This window comes from Mercenaria mercenaria, chromosome 4 (assembly GCF_021730395.1).
Source record: "Mercenaria mercenaria strain notata chromosome 4, MADL_Memer_1, whole genome shotgun sequence".
Classification (NCBI taxonomy): domain Eukaryota; kingdom Metazoa; phylum Mollusca; class Bivalvia; order Venerida; family Veneridae; genus Mercenaria; species Mercenaria mercenaria.
The window spans coordinates 16,995,875-17,015,694 of NC_069364.1; the positions used below are offsets into that span (position 1 = coordinate 16,995,875).

Consider the following 19,820-nt stretch of genomic DNA (forward strand, 5'->3'; position numbering starts at 1 on the left):
AAACATAGAACCGCACTCTACAACTCTGCTTGAAAACATTACAATCACTCCTACTGAAGTCAATGATGTCCTAAATTCTTTGCCCATGGGTAAAGCTTCTGGTCCTGATGGCATCGACAATAGAATCTTAAAAGAATTGTCTTCAGAACTGTCCCAACCATTGTCAGAGCTTTTCAATTATTCTCTATCAACATCTACATTTCCAGATTCTTGGAAAGAAGCTATTGTAACTCCGATTTTCAAATCTGGCGATCGTTCAAAGCGTTCGACAGGGTATGGCACAGGGGACTCCTTTTCAAGCTGAAACTTCTTGGTAAATCTGGTACACTTCTCAACTGGTACTCTTCTTATCTCACTGGAAGAAAGCAGAAAGTTGTAATTCCTGGTGCCCTGTCATGTTGGAATGAAATTAAAGCCGGTGTCCCTCAAGGGTCATTTTTAGGCCCTATGTTATTTCTTATTTACATAAATGACATAATTACTGATATACGAGCGAAAATCCGTCTATTTGCAGATAACACCAGTCTCTACATTGTAGTTGATGATCCAGATTCCGCTGCTGATTCCATAAATGCTGACCTTAACACAATCTCGTCTTGGGCTTCTCGTTGGTTGGTCAAATTTCATCCTAAGAAAACCGAGTCCCTCCTATTCTCTCGTAAAACACGGCCACCCGTACATCCCGATCTTTCTATGAATAATAACACAAATTACTGATGTAACAACACACAAGCACCTTGGTGTCTTTTTTCAATCAGATCTCCGATGGAAATCACATATCGATCACATACTAGAAAAGGCATATCAACGTATCAATATTATGAGGAAACTTAAGTTTACTCTTGATCGAAAGTCCCTCGAAGTAATTTACCTAACATTCGTCAGACCAGTTCTAGAATATGGAGATACACTCTTTGACAACTGTACTCGCACAGAATGTGAAGCTCTTGAGAAAGTTCAATACGAAGCCGCTCGGATCGTTTCTGGTAGACTAAATCGGTATCCATTGCAAAACTTATGTCCGAAGTTGGCTGGGAAAGTCTTCAAAGTCGAAGACAAAATCATAAACTTATATTTTTTTACAAACTTTCAAATGGCATCATTCCATCCTACCTTCTTGATCTTTGTCCACCACTTGTTTCAAATGAATCCTATAGTCTTCGGAATGCAAACAATTTTCGTATCCCAAGAGCAAGAACTTCTCTCTACAATGATTCTACAATCCCATCTGCTGCGCGACTCTTCAACCAACTCTCAGAAGACGTGCGGAATTCTCCTAACCTTAATAGTTTCAAAAGACAAATCTCAACTATCACTAAAATTCCTAATTACTACAATATAGGAAAGCGCCACTTACAAATACATCATGCCCGACTACGCACTAACTGCAGTTCTCTTGCTGGTGATCTTTTCAGTAAAAATCTAGTCGAAAATCCTCTTTGTTCCTGTGGCCAAAGGGAGACAACAAAACACTATCTCCTGGAATGCAGCCGCTATACTGCAATTCGACACACATTAATCAATGCAATATCACAAATATGCCCAATTTCCCTTCAGGTCTTGCTTTTTGGAAATCCCTCTTTGAGCGACAATCTTAACGGCAATATCTTCTCAGCTGTCCAAACATTCATAGATAAGTCAAAGCGTTTTGACAAGCAAGGTAACAATCTTGAGACATGACACCCACTATCAATCGCTTCAACCATTTTTTTTTCTCTATCCCCTAAAACTGTTGATCTCACGTTTAAAAATGCTGTTACATTTTGCTAATTGTAACTTTTGGATGTTTATATTGCAGCCAATCACTTTTGTATGTATTTCATTATGTCATAACCTAACCACCGTGATTTTGTATCGTGGAACGAACCTTTCAATAAGCAATTTGCTTCCGGTTCAATTTCCACTCGTCAGTTCATTGTATTATCTGTTGTGAACTATATGTATGTAAAAATTATTGGCGAATAAATATGTTTAAACTAATAGTAAAATATTTGTTTGAGCCTGTTATTTTAATCACCTTGGCCATGTTACCGTATCAAACAGTACATTTTATTGTTAAAACACTGTTACTTTGCTCAGCCATGGTCCAGTTATCACAGGGAATAATGCTTGTATTTGTTTGATCAAAATTGATATCACAAAAAAAATCCGTAAAGACATATTGGTCTGCTTTCTTGTACTACTATAAAGTGATTTGTGATTACAAACGGTATATTGTGGAACGTGAATTTCACTCACGATCACAAAGTAGGGTAGATTGAAAGTGTGTTAAGTTCAATCTATGTGCAGCCTTATCTGTTATTTTACCTGCGACCGTTTGTTATGTGCTTAAGCTATCAAGTTTTAGCGTATTTCGCGACCGGCGTATTCCGCGAATAATTGTAGTCGCTAAATCGTCTGTCGTCACTTGTCATAAAAACGCGGAATATAGTTTTCGCGAACGTTTCTAGGTTTACAGTATATTATTTCGATTCTAACACGTTACCAAGGACTTTAAAGAACATCCTTGGTGGCATTTATTACATATTTGCCCGTTTACAATTGGTTTCTTTTCCAGCGCTCTGCTATGCCGTTTTACGCTATGACGTAATAATTGTGACGTTAGAAAATGAATAATTCACTGCTTTCAGCCTTCTTTGTTTAATAGGAAGATGAATCGGATCGTGTTAGAATAAAAATTTAACTGAAAGTTGAGTAACGTCCTCTGATGTCTCCTTCCAATTTATGCAAGATATTTCTATGAACCCTTCAAAATCGCTACAAAAATGTATAAACTATTTGACAAATCAAACAGTTACTGCAACACATCGGATACGGGGCCTTCCATAAAATGTATACCGTAGTCACTGTAAGTGTTCGGTAAATTTTATTCATATTACATGAACATACTAAGTGTGAGTGTGATTTATTACATTGATATGCGAATAAATAGTGAGTGATCCTATATCATTTTCAATTTCTCGACGATGAGCGTCGACGGAAGTCTAAATGACCTCGAGCCTATTTGAAATATCATGTTCATACTTTCGAAAATAACATCTCATGTCATAAGAATAAAATACATGGTTTCCGTTTTGTACACTTTTATAACTTTTATTTGTAAATCTTAGAAAACATTGTTTGTTTTACCTCTCATAAGATTCCGGGATTTTTATTGGTTAAAGTATTGTCACGTGATGACCCAAAATATTTTTATTGAGGGTCTGTAGATTTTCATGTAAATCTAGGCTAAAAATAGGGCGCCGATAAAGCAAAACAATGAAACGTTTTGTCCTGTAACTCTCAACGAAGGGTCAGTATGATAAATATGGAGACCCGGCTATTGTGGGATCAGTATGACGCGGCAAACGTCCCCCCCCCCACCCCCACTCCAATGTATCATACCGACCTTACATATTTGCATGGAGGGTCATTTACAAACAACTGCCATCCATGTTAACCGAAGCAAAACAGTTTATATTCAAACCTTGCTGATATCAAAAATCATTAGTAGTAAAATGAATTAGAAAGGTAGACAATTTAAAATTCCACTAATATTGCTTATGTGATACCTGTACATTCACTAAAGCTTCAGGAATCAACTACAGCATTAAGAGAACAAGAGCTGTGGATTTTGACTCACATAACTATGTTGTTAATCCACAAATTAAATATATAATATGCTCTAATTGATTGTCAAAACATTTTAATTTATGTCCCGATTTGAAGGGGTTAATACATTATCAATAACTAATACTCTTTCTACTTCTCAACAAACATCTGCTTACAAAATGCGTAAAAAATAAATCCTAATATACTTCCTAATAGACCTTTCTAACGTAAACGTAATTACGAAACGGAATACTGAATCCGTAAAATTTTAGGCTAATTTGTGGTGTATGGGAGACAATTTCATCCAATAGTAATGCAATAGTATCTCTCTTAGACCATTATTTGCAAATAACATTTACGGATTCAGTAATCCGTTTCCGATTTACGTTTACGTTAGAAATGTCTACTAACAAGCTGTAGTGATGTTTATGATAACGAAATTTCATTTTCCTAGTTTAAAAGCGTAAATATTGTAGCAGTATAGTGGTAAGTGCGAACCAGGTAACGATAGATAGTTACATACCGACACGTATACTCTGTATACACAGTATATAAAACTCGCAGAATTAGCAGCGGCATAATATTTCGTAAACAGTTTATATGCTTATGTGTACATCATTTTACAAAATGTATAGAAGAATGTCGCTTTCAAACTATTTAAGAGATTATATGTCTGATACTGAAAGTGGGGAAATAACGTCTACAGACGGTATGTACTTTAATTTGTTCACATGTTGCTATACTAGTGAGTTTACGAGTATTGCCGAAGGGCGTCGGTAGTGTTAACTCTTATAAAAGGCACGGATAGTAAACATGCATATAAATTATTCGTTTTAGAGTTGGTTTCCAGACAAATTGTAATTTATGAAAGAAAGTTAGGTATTACATACTATTGGATATGTCATGTAAACATTTTGCTATATATGCGTTTGGAAACATTTACATTTTTATTCAAAAGGATAACATAAAGGTTCAACTGATTTGAAATAGTCCATCAAAACTCTTTGAATGATAATGTTAGTCGCTCCGACTAGTTTTACGTCAGGAATATTTACGCAATGTTAAATAAAATGTGGAATATGACAGTCATTTGTTCGCAGCATTTGTTCTTTAACAGTTATTACAACTGTATACCAATATCATAAGTTTGTTACCAGTACTAGTATTAACAACATATTTTCAACAAATATGTGTTAATATCCCAACATCCACACAGTCATTATTTCAATTACTGACGAGAAGCCGCAAATGCCTTTTGATGAGCTTTAATAACACCCTGTAATGAGGTAGAGTTATTTATACGAAGCAGTAATATTCATCACATAATTAATTTGTAAAATAGGACGTGGTATTTAAGCGTATTTAACGATAGAATCAGGGTTTAATTATTATACATGTATATATATAATACTATATAATGTATATGCAGTAAAATCTGTCTTAAGCAGCCAGCCAAGGGAGTGGGAAAAAGTTGCTGTTTACAGCAGGTGGCTGCTTAATGCAGGTAATTTATAGAATGAATGACCATTTTGGGAAATGAGACACTGGCTTCTTAGAACAGGTTGGCTGCTTAATAGAGGTGACCACTAAAGCAGGTTTTATTGCATAATAATTTCTGTTATCTACTTACGGGTTTGCAAACAACCGTCATAACATATGTATTTATTTAGTGTTCCTTTAATACCATGATAATGATTTCTATGTTTCAGAGGAAGAAGAAATTATTCAAAAACCTGCAAGTCAGCCAAAGTCAACGGTTTTTACATTAGATTTTTCAGCTCACCTGTCAGCTTCTTTATCTAATGTGTTGTCATATCATTCTATTATTTTTGACATTGTGGATACGAACAACGACAAGTCCTACAATGTTACAACAGGACGATTTACTGCACCGTTTAAAGGAATATATGTCTTTTTTATTACAATTACCAGCACTGAAAAACTGAAAGCGTCGTTATGTTTTATGCACAAGTTTAATCCAGTTTTTCAAGCAAATGTAAAAGAAATGGAACAATTAGTTGAGGGCTATAACACAAAGACTATGGCTGTTGTACTCAGCCTTGAAAAAGGAGAGAAGGTTTGGGTAATGAACGGTACTAAGGTGTCAGACGTAAGTCAAATGTTCGAGCCCTATTATACATCATTTTCTGGAGGATTAGTTGAGAAACAGAGTACCTTGTGAGTTTATTGAAATGTTTTATTGAAATATGTATGATAATACAGTTCTTACTATTTTAAGAACACTCATAATTGATTGGGTAAAATCACTTTTCAGTAAAAACATTATACATCAACGGTGTATCATCGACATAACTGAAGTTATTACACTATAATCCCCCATACCGTATACATTATCTAACTTATGATATACTACGTACAATGCTAATACTGCGTTATTGGATTTAACCTTGTGGTTAAGAATAAACCGTGTTTACACTATATGTATATTTTTTAAAGAATACATGTTGTAAAATTCACTCTTTTCATTCTTATTATTTCTTATAGTAATAAAGTTTGAACTTAAATCACATGACCCACATTGGAAAAAAAAAGTTATCTTGTCGTGCTCAATGTGGTGACACGTTGTAAGTATAGTTGTTCCAACAATACATTGTCATATCTCTATTGCTATACGAACTGAACAAATGATACGCTAGGGAGTAGATTTTTTATAAAAATCCCTCCAGTTTAGGTAACATTTTTACGGATTAATTGGTTATTACTTGACGGAATTTCGTGAAACAAGGCAAAGGCCGCGTCCATAACAAGATATACACTTTGAACTAAGACATTTTACGGAAATCCTTTATTTTGCGCGTTTCGATCAGGTGAAAAATGTTGACATGATGGGGGGGAATGGGGAGTGGTGGGGGCCGTGAAGTGGCCAAAAACATGTCAGAATCTGACGTTCTCTTCTATTTGTCATGAAAGTGTAGACGGAATATATTGCTATACATTATTTTTAACATAAATACAACTGCTTAGCAAAATGTTTTTGTCAGTCTATGCCTGTCTTTAGACTACATATGAAATGGCTATGTTCGGGAGTACCTTTAGAAAAAAATTATATCTCGCAATCCTCGTGAAATAATTTCTTATTGAAAAACATATCATCATAAAGTTTTAACGAAAAAATGCTATTTTCTTCGTTTTGTTTAAGACACAGTAAAAATATGGGTCAGCTTTCCAGATTTTTTTTGTGGAAGTTTGTGTGTTTGTTTTGGGTTTAACACCGTAATAGGATTTCAGTTATTAACTGCGGGAAGATTATCCACACAGTCTTCCTGGATTCTGTACCAGAAGTAATCTGTTCTTCGCATGTAAACATGAATCAGAGGTGGAGGATAAAATGACTTCAAACACGGTGTATTTTATCAAAATATTGCGGAGAACATCCGCCTCGCCTGGAGATCAAACTCGCGAACCATCTTTGCTGTTGAGTTAAGCAGGTGGTAGACCTAAGAGTCTTGGCATTTTATCAGGTCCTTGCGTGCACCTCCCATCGCCTCCTAAACTTGGGGACAAAGATACAATCAAACCATGATTTTAAAATTGGGTGGATTGTATCATACAGGACTGTGTGTAATTGTGTATCCAATTTAAAATATCATATTTACAGTTCTGAAATATTGATACTCAATTCATAGTTGGGTTAAACGTCACAATCATAGGTCATATGGCGACATTTCAGATTTTGATGGTAGAGGACGTATCACAGCTAGTTATTTTACCATCGAGGGCACCTGGTAAGAACCATCGACCTTCCGTAAGCCAGCTGGATGGTTTCCTCACATGAAGAATTCAACGCCCCGAACAAGTCTCGAAGCTTGAACCCACATCGGTGAGGAGCAAGTGATTTGAAGTCAGCGACATTAACCACTCGGCCATGAATGCCCCTCAATTTTTTGAGATTGATAATTATTCTTATACAAACCGTTGCGATTGTAAGATGTGAAAAGCATATGGGTCCTGGACACAGCTTACCAGCTGTGATACGTGCTCTGACAGGAAGACTTATTCTCCAGCTAAGCCCATTATATTGTGATTTTGAAATATTTGACTGTATATAGGGTTTCAACGATCGCAAATTATTATTTCGGCGAAAACTCCGTCGCCTTTGAAATATGATAAATAAAAGCTCATATACGAGTACTGTTGCTGTTTTCAAAATGACTGTGTATTTAATCCTATTATAATGCTTATAGTGTCGTTTTCCTTTAATTTATATTACCGACATAACATAAACTAGTTTATACATGTAACAATATCTTCATTATTGTGCTTTTTTGTCACTTTAGTAAATGATATGACTTAAATAAATGGGCCAGATAATAAAAGGCAAAACACTTTAATTGCTGATAAAATCACAGTATAATTTTGTCGAGGTAAAAATGTTGTAAAATGATATCGCATACTTATTTTTAGGTATACACAGTTATAACATAATACCAGAAAATAAATAACAGAATAATATAATACTGTTTCAAGGCGTCTTTGCCAAAAATTATGAAGTAAATACGGGGACAAAGCTTAACTGAGTCGCAAGGCAAACTTACAAATTATAAGGGGACGCCCGTATTACTGCAGTACTAACCGCAGTTACAACACACTACGAAATCTATATGAAAATATTTATTTTAAAAAACTAGAGCAGAGAATAGTGCACATGGAATGACATTGAACATAAATAAACTACCGCGGATTGTCATAAACATTAACTTCGTTTGCTCTGTCTACTAATTTTAAAACTAGCTTGAATTGCCTACAGTTTTAAAGTTCACTTTAATCTCTCATTATTTTGAGGGTGTTTCTCACGGGAAAAAGATTAGTGAAAAAATCACAGAATTTGGGTTGGCTATTTGGGATGTCAAAATTACCAAAATAAAAGTTTTTCATAACAGTCAAGATAGATAAGATAAGATAAGATAATTTATTTTAGTCTCATCATCATGTACATCATTACATAAAACAGGAACATACATGTATATATTTACATACTCATTATATAACATAGAACACAGATGCCACCCATTAATGAGTTATAAGAGACTAATCATGAATATCACAGATGCTATAAGAATACAACACTTAGATAAAAAAAAATTAAAATATATATATATACATATATAAAACAAGAGCTGCCGAAGGACAGCAACGCTCGACTATTCAACAGCCTTGTCAATTGAATGAATACAAAAGTCGAAAAGGGACATAATTTTGTACAAATGCAAAACAGTGTTATAGAACCTGCACAGTGCTTATCAGCTCATGACAGTAGACAAGTGTGTGAAGTTTCAATCCATTAGTAGGTACTGAGATACCAGCTTACATATAAGAATTTAACCAAACACTGCTAAGTTAAAAAAGGGGCATAATTTTGTAAAAATGCAAAACAGAGTTATTGAACCTTTGCATTGCATGTCATATCATGACAGATAACAAGTGTGTGAAGTTTCAATCCATTCCTATTAGTGGATATTGAGATACCAGCTTACATACAAAAGCTCAAGCAAAAACTGCTAAGTCGAAAAAGGGGCATACTTTTGAAAATATGCAAAGTAGAGTTAAGGGTCCTGCACACTGCATGTCAAATTATGAGAGTGAACATGTGTGTGAAGTATCAATTCCAACAAGTGGTTACTGAGATACCAGCTTGCATACAAAACATTAACCAAACATTCTAAGTTGAAAAAGGGGCACGGGCGAGTCCAATAGCTCTGCTATTCAAGCGAGAAAAACAATACGTTTTTGTTTAGGTATAAAATGAAGAAATCTATTTGACAAAGCTAAAGACTATCAATCGAGTAGCAAACGGTAACGACACGCGTACGTTTGAATATGGAAAGATAGGTACAAGTAATCATTTAAAGATATGGACCAAAGAAACAAAACTTTTATAAGTTTTTTTTTTTGTAAAAGTTCCCAGTACCGGTAATTGGTTTATGAAACAGTATGTTCATCACCAGCACGAGCTATAAGGCTTGAAAAACACCAGAATCACCCATTAATTATTTCTCTGATTTTCATGTATCGGCATAACTTCACTGAAAATCGGTAAAATATCTATCACTGGTTAAAGAGAAAGTACAAATTATCGCGAGGCTTTTTGAGGTTTCATGGATTCCAGTTGTATAAAAACAACCTAAAATAAGATAATTTAATACATTTTTGACATAAAATAACATCAGTTGGAGTCATGCCAATGTCTGTATTTCTGCACCTCAACATCCATGTCGATGGCTTAGTGCAAAACAGGTCCATCTGCACTTTTTGAAATTTTACAGAAGCAAAAAACTGTTGTTTTTTTTTTTTCTTAAGAAAAAGATTTATAAGTTAGAACAATAGTAAAAGTGTTATTTACAAGTATATGACTGTATGTGTTTCATTATTTGAATTTTTCCTTGCATAATTATTCATAACAAAGATTTTACAAATTCTTGAATAATTATAATAATCAATTATACATGTAAATAAAGTATAGTTGTTATTAATTGGGAACAACTCAAAATCAAAAAAAGTGTGAAAGAATTCACAAAAGCCACATACCCAGTACACTGGAAGTAGAAGTATCAGCATTTCTCTATGCTCCTGTGTATTTATAAAAACTTCGTAATAAACATTAAATTAACATTCGACAATGTAATGCGTATGTAACATCCCTAAAATTCTAAAATATCCCCGAAACACTGATTCAAAAGTATTGAAGTGAACTAATGTTTCCACTTCCGATGCTTTGTTTTAATGATAGTAACAAAATATTTTGTCAAGCATTTTTGTTATAAACACACTTAAATTTTATCAGCGTTTTATGCAATTGTTCAAACCTTATGGATGTACAATATCAAAACTTATAAATATTTAAACTACACATTCTTTTAACATTTCTGATATTTGTTCTCCATGTCAATTATCCTCATGCCTAAATGAAAAAAAATTGTACTGAACTCGTGGGATCACATTTGAACTGCACAAATGGACAAGGTCATTATATTTAGCAGATGCGAGTTTTGTTAAGTTGTTCACTGGTACAGTGTACATCCGCTGCGGATACGGAAGACTAAAGTCTAATATTATTGATAAGCATCTTGTGCTTATGTTGCGAACATTAAGGTTCACTCCTAATTTATCACTGTAAGTTATCTTAACAATCTCTGGATTTTCGTTTTCAAACGACACAACCTTTATCTGCATCCATTTTATTTTCTGCCCTCTAGTGTCAACATCTAAATTTGCAGTTTACTTTGACAGTAGTTTAAAATCTAAACAAGAGCACAGCAATGCGGATCAATATATACGCCCGATGGTATGACATTTGACACCTAAGTGTGACCTTAACCTTGAAGTGAGCCATCCGAAACATGCGCTCTGCACGTCGTCTCGACGTGGTGAATATTTGTGCTATGTCAGTGTAAACAAAATATTATAAAGACATATTACTTTAAAAGCAGTTTAAAAGTAGTCCCTAAAACTTACTTTGATACCAGTCTTACTGTTTGTAGTAATCTCCTATATAATATTAACTGAACTGATTATCATCAATCACTCACACAATTAATTATATTTCAAAAAAGTTTACCGTCTGCAAAGACTAATTGAAGAAAAATCCAATCATTTTCAAGTTCTTGGTTCTCGCACGACAGAGAATATGCCTACGTATTATACTAAATAGTCATATATAACGGAATATTTCTTTTCTCTAGTACTATAAGGCCAGTCAGTTAATTAAAATACAAAAACATATAAATTCTGGTACATAATGTGACTAGGTTTTAGTTTATTTTAGTCTAGTGTAACTATTCACCCCTTTTTATAAAGAGTGATGTTTTAAGTCCGTGTTTTATATAAAGATCTCGAACATTGTTAATATGTATATATGTATTCTGTCTCTTATAGCTCTGTATAGAGCGGCATATGTACATTGTTGTTTTACTATGTGAGTTAATATATGCTGTACATGTGATGAGACATTAATTAAATAAAATATACAAAAACACAATTAGAGAATTATCAAGTCCAGGAATTATCGCGAAAGAAGAACTATGAGCGATAATAGGACAACTGTGTACTTAATATCTACGTATTAACCTTTGACGCTAGTTTTCATTCTTTTATATATTTGCATTTCCTAACAAACATCAAATATAATTACTTTTATACATACGTATGAGCAATCTACAAAACAATAAATAAGGCCTTTTAAAGTCCCTGTATCTGCGCGCAAAGCGCCAATACATCCAAAATGTGAAATTTTCTAAAAGACCGACAACTAGCGTTAAATATTCTTTATTTAAACGTTGCGCAAAACGGAAAAAGTCATACAAAACATTGCAAGATGCTTGGTAATAATTGGCAAAACAATAATTATATGAAAACAAGAATGCGGTCGTCCACAGGTGTGGCTCCGACTACTTTTTCCTTATATCAATGATGCCCTTTGAAAATAGTTCGGTAGTTTTTTTACGTAGATCCTCGAGGTAGAAAGCAAACTATCCAGTTAAAAGCAGTAAGTTATCTTCGATAGAAAGAAAACACAACTATCTAACTTTTTGTACATGAAAATCCGTTTTCAGTTATTTTTTATAAATTTACTTCACGACAACAATTTCTAGCAACATACACGGTGTTCGGATATTGATCTTACTGCATTTTAACAGCTAAGAATTTCATTTGTTACATGAAAATACAAACATTGGTAGGAAAACAATATTTTATTTTTTATAAAAGCAGAAAACTAAAATACGGCGTGTTGTGTTTTGTGAACGGTTGCTGTTTTTCTCAATATACAACAATAATATCATTGTCTGTTTCACACTTTTTATATCTAGGTATATATATTCACCGACGCAGCGCAGAGTTAAATATGTATATCACGCTTGGAATAGAGTATGTAGCGGGAAATAACAGCTGCAGGACTGAATTTAATCCAATAACATTTATCGCTGTTTCCGATGACTGAATTTTCTAAATATTTTGTTGAGAGTTAAAACTATATGCTAGGAAATTAAAGATATCCAATTGCTATCTTTCACTTAAATATACATGTATATAATAATTATACAAATAATGCATTATGTCATGGAATAAATGACTGTCTTGAAATTTATACCGGTATAAAAAGCAGTTTAATTATTCTTCATATCCTTAGCAATTATTATGCTCTTTACTTTTCTCACTTCAAACATGAGTGTCATTATCTCGCATCTGATTTCATAGCTGCATATATTATTATCATGACTTTATTCTTATGCACGAGCTTACAGCATCTGGATATATAACAAGTTATAATTCTGTTTTTATTGCATGTTGTCTATGATAGTTGATATTTAGTGTTGCACATGGGTCTCCTTGTTGAGGTAATATTCCGTGATCGGGTAAATGTAATAATATATATTTTACAAGAAATCCTAATTATTCATATCTTAAGGATATTATAAGGCAATATGATCAATCAAAAGTTATGGTTCCTTGCTAGACAATTTTGCAAACCTCACGCGTTTAAAATATCAATGTATGGAAACGTTATAATTGTGATGACTTTTCGTGTAACGAAACATTTCTACATTGTAAAGTGTATTGCAAATTTTCACATTATTTTCTATAATATGTATTGTATATATTTGCGCCTATTTTTGCTTAAAAAAACTAGAAAATACGACTATAATCTCATTAGCGATTTAGATATTGCTAGGGATAATATATATTGAATGTATCAAACAACTACAGCCACACACCGCAATCAATTTACTCACAAATATATATCACAATTAATGGTTTTTAATTTAAGATATATGCTAGTGTCTCATATATCGACAATAACTCAGATTGCATTTGGTATCGCACGGAAACAGAACTGTCGTTCTGATATCAAATTCAACGGAAAACAATACTACTGTTAAACTGGTTTTAGACTTGAGATTTGATAAAAACAAACTTAGTCACAATATTTAAAATTCGTACTTCGTAGTTATTTAATTTTTTAACAGTTACTTTCTAAATAGGTATTCAACGGGGAAGTATCTAGAAGCCTAGTGGTAGAGCGTCCGCGTCGGATGCGGGAGGTCATGGGTACGATCCCCGGCCGCGTCATACCAAAGACGTGAAAAATGGTACCAGTAGCTCCCTTGCTTGGCGCTCGGCATTAATATAAAAGAGAAACTAGCCTCTTCTCTCATACCCTCGTGGCGATGGATTCCATCAGGAATGAGGTGTCGAGAGTGATTAATATAAGTTGTAGAACTTGTTTCACAATCGACCTAAAATAAACTAGTAAAAACTGACGGAAGTATCTGCCTCAGCAACACATACGTAAGATTCATAGTAAAATACTGTATACATTATTTTCTAAGTTGTGGGGAAAATCTCAATTGATTTTCAGAGCATTGTTCATTTAATTCCTGATTTTATTTTCATTTATCTTGCAGCATAGACTGGTTGATAAAACCTATATCAATAACGTCAACGCTTCTGATTAAAATCAGTTAACTCAGAAATTAAAATTGGAGACAAATTGCAAAGTTATTTTATTATTAACAATAATACTTACTTATGTAAGAATCTAGCTATAATTGAATAATATATCAAATGAGTTTGATACAAGTTTTCAATAGAGAGACAGTACATTTCCTAAACATCGAATTATGCAAGATAAATCTATTGTATAACTGTATATTCATTTTAATATGTGGATTAGGTGTCAGATATATAATAGTTCGTGGAAATATTACATTGTTTTAAAAGTATTTGATATAGTGTCATGTCATTTTCTGCAGAATGTAAACATATGTCATATGTCTATACTCATGTCAACAAGCAACCGGTAAAGATACAGTTACTGTATCTGTTTTAATCGATCTATTTGACAATTCTCTTGATAAATTATTAATTGTAAATCATTTTACAATTGTCACTTTCAAGGCTTGTTCGATAGATTTTACTTTATTGATTAGGAGGTACTGAGTGATAATCGTCTTTCTCTAAAGCCATGAACATTTACGGATTTTCTACATGATGAAAAAAATACCACTGAAATTTCAGTCGTCATTATCGTACGGCAAAAGATTAGTTTTGTTATTTGAGTGTTACAGTACGTCAGTAACATACAGCTGCCGTTTATCCTAACCGTGTTTGTTTTAAATTTCTTACACACTTTACGAAGTTCTCAGAGGTTCAAATTCATTAAGTGTAACCTTCCAAACGCACGCATTTATTCCCTATATTAAATATTCTACCATGACAATTCTTTGAATCTGTGTCACTAATGGATATCTATATGAAGTGCTATGTATCAAATAGCTACTTTCTCTCAAGGGACATTTTTCTTCCAAATATGATAAGATTGTTATTTTATGACATTTCAAGAGTATCTAACTATAAAACACATGACTGTGAGAATGCACCTCCTTGATATATAGTTATGTAAACTCTAAATAAACTTCAGATCAACTTCATATAATTTGCATTATCTAGTGTCGAATACTGTCTTAACCATACAATAAGTATCAATGTCCTGTTTATGTTACTTAAACCTCTGTGCCCATTAAGGTTGATATCTCCGAAAAGCTATGTTAATGTTAAAACTTTCCGGAATTTCACCAGACTGGGTAGTAAAAAGTTTGTACCTTTTGTCAGCTAAAAATTGAAACATATCTCTTCCTTTGTTGATATTTCTATTTCTGAACACTAAGCTTTCACTTAGTAATAAAATTGTATGTGAATGGTTCCTGGCATTTTAAAGCACTTGTCACGCGGATGTATTTTCTGACAATAAATATCAACAAGCGATACATCAAGAAGATGAATGATAGAAGGATAGAGAAATGTAAAGGAATTAAAGTCTTTTTTTCGATAGTTGTAAAGAATATTCTCAATGTAAGTGTACGAATGACTCAAGGTGTTATCATCAGCGACGGACGACGTTAGGATAAGATTGATGACGTTGTGGAAGGACGCACATATTTATATCCATCGAAATGTTGAGCATCGTACATGTATCGTACCTTCCCGTGTCGGGTTACCTAAACCCCCTTTGTATTTTATTGTTGCATGTCGTATCGTAACGTCGCGCTTTGCGAACAACAACACGATGCTACAATGGCCTTAACATGATTCTGTACCATAGTAGTGGGAACTTACGGAAACTGTTTTTCTTCAACACTTTAACATAATCATTCTTATTAACGTCACAAGCTTAAATAAACAAACAATCGCTACCACACCCCTGGCACTGGATCTTACGATGATTGCAAATGCGTATTAAATCCATGTACCATGATACTTCTTAAATAAATCATAAATTAAATGATCTGTTGTCAATAATACAAAAAATATATTACATTGTATATGCCTTTCTATGAATAGCAATTGTAGAATACTGTTACCTGTACCGAAAACCGAGTCAATGAGCAAGAACGCCGCGTTCCATGTCATCTACCGTTACGTTTAGATATATTAACTATTAGTCAAACGGCAATAACGTGCTTTAGTTTTGTCCCTATATATCCTACATTAGATCACGGGCTACACCCTCGGATCAATAAAAGGTTTTAGTTATAACCACAGGAGCGCGATTGTCCAACAACTATATGGTATATAATATAACATATCGTAACATAAAGTTGACGTAATAACGGAATATATCTTGCCGTCAATCGAGGACTCCAAGCACTAATACACATTTTTATAGATTCTTCTTTAATTCATATGTAGTTGATGTAATAGTTATCTGACAGACCGAAGTTGTTGAAAAGAAAGACTATTTTGAGGGCCTACCTACCAGCTGATAATCATTGTTAACGTGAGAATCATCATATTTACCAAAGAGCCAAGAAAAACAAGAAGTGAAAGTTGGTGTTTCCCATAAATCCTCCACGCACATCCAGATAACATTGAAGGTACAGATTGGTATAAAAGCAATCACGGACGTGTTAATTTGTATTTATATATTGCTGTATTAATTAAACATGTATGCATTTATATTAAAATGTAATCTGTCTAATTTTAAAATCGTAAGATATCTTCAATAATATTGCAGTGAATTAAATAAACAAGGAGATGCATTTTCAAAACGCAAAATCATGGCCATGGGGATATGACCAAAGATGTTGTTTTATGAGGTTTAAGTTTAAAGAAAAAAAATCATATAAAGGTCAAGGTCATCTATATATAGATCAGTCTGTAGGCCTAACCACAAGGTTTGTTGAGTATGAGTATAAACTAAACATGGTCACTTTTGTGGTTTGTAGGACCAAAAATGACTGAAAGTTGCTTTACTTGTTGTAATGATTGGGCTTGTAGAACATATAAAAAGATAATTAACTTGCTAAGAATGGCCTTAGTCTGCTTTGAAATACAGGCATCTCATGTTAGGAAGAAAAAGAAATAGACATGTTTATCACCCCGGTATATTACTGTTATTGGTTGGGTTTCTTGTCTTTGTGCGTGGAATAATAAATTTTGTTTGTACCTGCTTCATTTTGATATATTTGACACTGTTCCCGAATATTTCGGGTCATAACAATAACACTAGCAAACCACTTCCGTCTCGTTGATGTTAACCGATGTCTCCTTGATATCCCACTAACAAGTGACTATTGCCACATTGTTGCTCACGATGACTCCGTGATGTCACACTAACAAACCACTGTCGCCTCACTGATGTTAACCAATGTCTCCCTGACATTCCACTAACAAACGACTGTCAACTCATTGATCTTAAACGATATCTCCTTGATGTCCCAATTACAAAACAACTACCATTGTCACCTCATCGATGTTAACCGATGTCTCATTGATTCCCATCCCCTCCCCCCTCCGTAAAAGACCACTGTCACTTCATTGGTGCTAGCCAATGTTTCATTGATATCCCACAAAACACTGTCACCTCATTAATGCTAACCAATGTCTCAGTGATGTCCCACAAGCAAACCACTGCTGCCTCATTGATGTTAACCGATCTCTTTTTGATTCCCACTAGCACACCACTTCCGCCTCGTTGATGTTAACTGATGACTCCTTGATGTCCCACTAACAACCAATATTGCCTCAATGATATTCGCCGATGTACGTAAGGTCCCATTAACAAACAACTGTCGCCACATTGGTGTTAACCAATGTCTCCGTGATGTCCATTAACAAATCACTGTTTCCTCTCTAACGTTCACCGACGTCTCTGTAATGTCCAAATATCAAACAATTATCGCCTCAACGACAATCAAACCGATTTTACTTTATACCCCAGTCACACATACGGCGCGGATAGCTACGTCTAGCTACGGATAGAAACGTAGTAAACCGTATCGATCCGTACCTGAGCCGTACGGATTGGTACGAATTAATACGGATTACTACGTTAAGGTACGGCTCAGGTACGGATAGATACGGATTACTACGTTCCTATCCGTGGCTAGTCGTAGCTATCCGCGCCGTATGTGTGACTGGGGTATTAAGCTACAGTCACACATACGGATATGTCCGTGTGTTGAGGTACGCAGCGGATGGGATCGGTCTGTGGAGGGGTCGGCACGATTAAGTACGGAGCAGTACGTCTTAGTGCGGGAAAAATGGTACGAAACGGGGAACAAAACAAAAATACAGGACGCGAAGAAGTACGAATAGGTAGGGCGTACTACGTTGAGCTACGTTTTATTGCGCCTGGCAACTTGCTCAGCGCGTGGACGGGTCTGTGGTGAACTACGTTGAACTACGCTTAAGTACGGGCAGCCTCGGATAACTACGTTCAGCTACGGATCAATAAGCATGACTATGGCAAGGTACGTTTCAGTACGGATAACTACGTTTTAGTAGGTTTAACTACGAATGAATAAGTTTCAACCAAGTTGGACTTAAGTCACACTCAAATGGCTATGGATCGCTCAAACGTTTGTACATGTTCAAAAGTTGAAGAAACTTGCAAGTTTTGGGTAAGTCTTGAATACGTTTTGAAAAAGTGTTGGTACGGATTGATACGGATTACTACTTTGAGGTACGGCTCAGGTGCGGATCGATACGGGTTACTACGTTTCTATACGTGGCTAAACGTAGCTATCCGCGCCGTATGTGTGACTTGGGTATTAAATGCCTGATATGAGTTTAAGTAATCATTGCAGTTATAAATATATTGATCCTTTTTTAAAAATTCATTTAAAAAATGTGGTTCTCATTTTCATTTTCTGAGAAAGGGTAGAAATGTAATGCTATGGTTTTGACTCGTTTCATGTATTTTCTAATTTTAGAACGGGATTTTTTTTATAAGTAGCTAGACTTTTTCGTTGAAAACGAGACAAGTTAAATCATGAACTCTACGACACATTTTGAAAGGAATTCATTAGCTAGGCAGATCGACTCGATGTACGATGTGACAGAGAGAGAGAGAGGGAGAGAGAGAGAGAGATTTTATGTATTAATATATACAGGATAATTTCGAGCTTTGAAATGAATAAATCATAATTATTTAAAAGACCAACCTACCTTATGTTATGTACTTAACGAACAGCTAAACAGGAATAAGGTTAAGCATGTTTTAAGAGTATATATTAAGTATCAGTGGGAGAAAGTAAACTTTTTTTGACATATGAAAAGTTTTATTCAGAAAGAATCCATGCTAAGCATGGCAGCAACTTGACCCACAGTATTGAAACAGTGGAAAAGAGAATTTGAAATAGTCCGTACCAACATGAACCTGTCGGAGACAATAATTAAGGTGCCTAATTGGTAATGTTAACTGCAATGTCGTCAGCAAATAGTCGCAACAGAGTAGGAGCACAACAACTGAGGGCATTGATATATAACATATTATTTTGTTAAAGATTTGCATTATCAGATTCAAAATAAATTGTTTGCATGGGATTGCTGGGGTTGGTCTATAGTTACGCATCTCAAAACAGTTAAGAGAGAGCAACGTAATTTTGAAATTATAACCAGAACACGCCTGGCCCAGTAGATTTTTCTTTTTTTCAGTACAAAGTTGACATCAAACTTACTATTACTAGATGTATAGCGACTTGACGCAAAAAATTAGTGACTGTACATTCTGTTAGGCATTATAGCATAATAAACAGCATTAGATCATTTCGTTCTAGCGACACATTTATCTAAATAGTCAAGAACGATAACATATAATTCAAAGAAACATCTACATTACTGCTACAAGAGTAATTTATAGTGTCCAAGTTGTGATTTCAAAACAAATCTGATAATAATTTTAAAAAGTATTTTTAACTTTATCCCAAGCA

The 19,820-nt window shown here is 34.4% G+C and overlaps 1 protein-coding gene across 1 annotated transcript; it reads left to right on the forward strand.

Annotated features, from left to right (window-relative positions):
* Positions 1-4,116: 4,116 nt before the first annotated feature.
* On the forward strand, positions 4,117-6,068 carry LOC123553229 (complement C1q tumor necrosis factor-related protein 3-like). Its single transcript, XM_053542387.1, has 2 exons — positions 4,117-4,300; positions 5,301-6,068. Exons 1-2 carry the CDS (start codon positions 4,192-4,194, stop codon positions 5,771-5,773), a joined length of 582 nt encoding a protein of 193 aa, XP_053398362.1. The 5' UTR covers positions 4,117-4,191; the 3' UTR covers positions 5,774-6,068.
* Positions 6,069-19,820: the final 13,752 nt, after the last annotated feature.

What these genes read in the sequence shown, in the direction of transcription:
- LOC123553229 (XM_053542387.1), top strand. Translation starts at nt 4,192, where the DNA reads ATGCTTATGTGTACATCATTTTACAAAATGTATAGAAGAATGTCGCTT. An exon ending in GGAAATAACGTCTACAGACG is followed by an intron (nt 4,301 to 5,300) that starts GTATGTACTTTA and finishes TCTATGTTTCAG; the next exon opens with AGGAAGAAGAAATTATTCAA.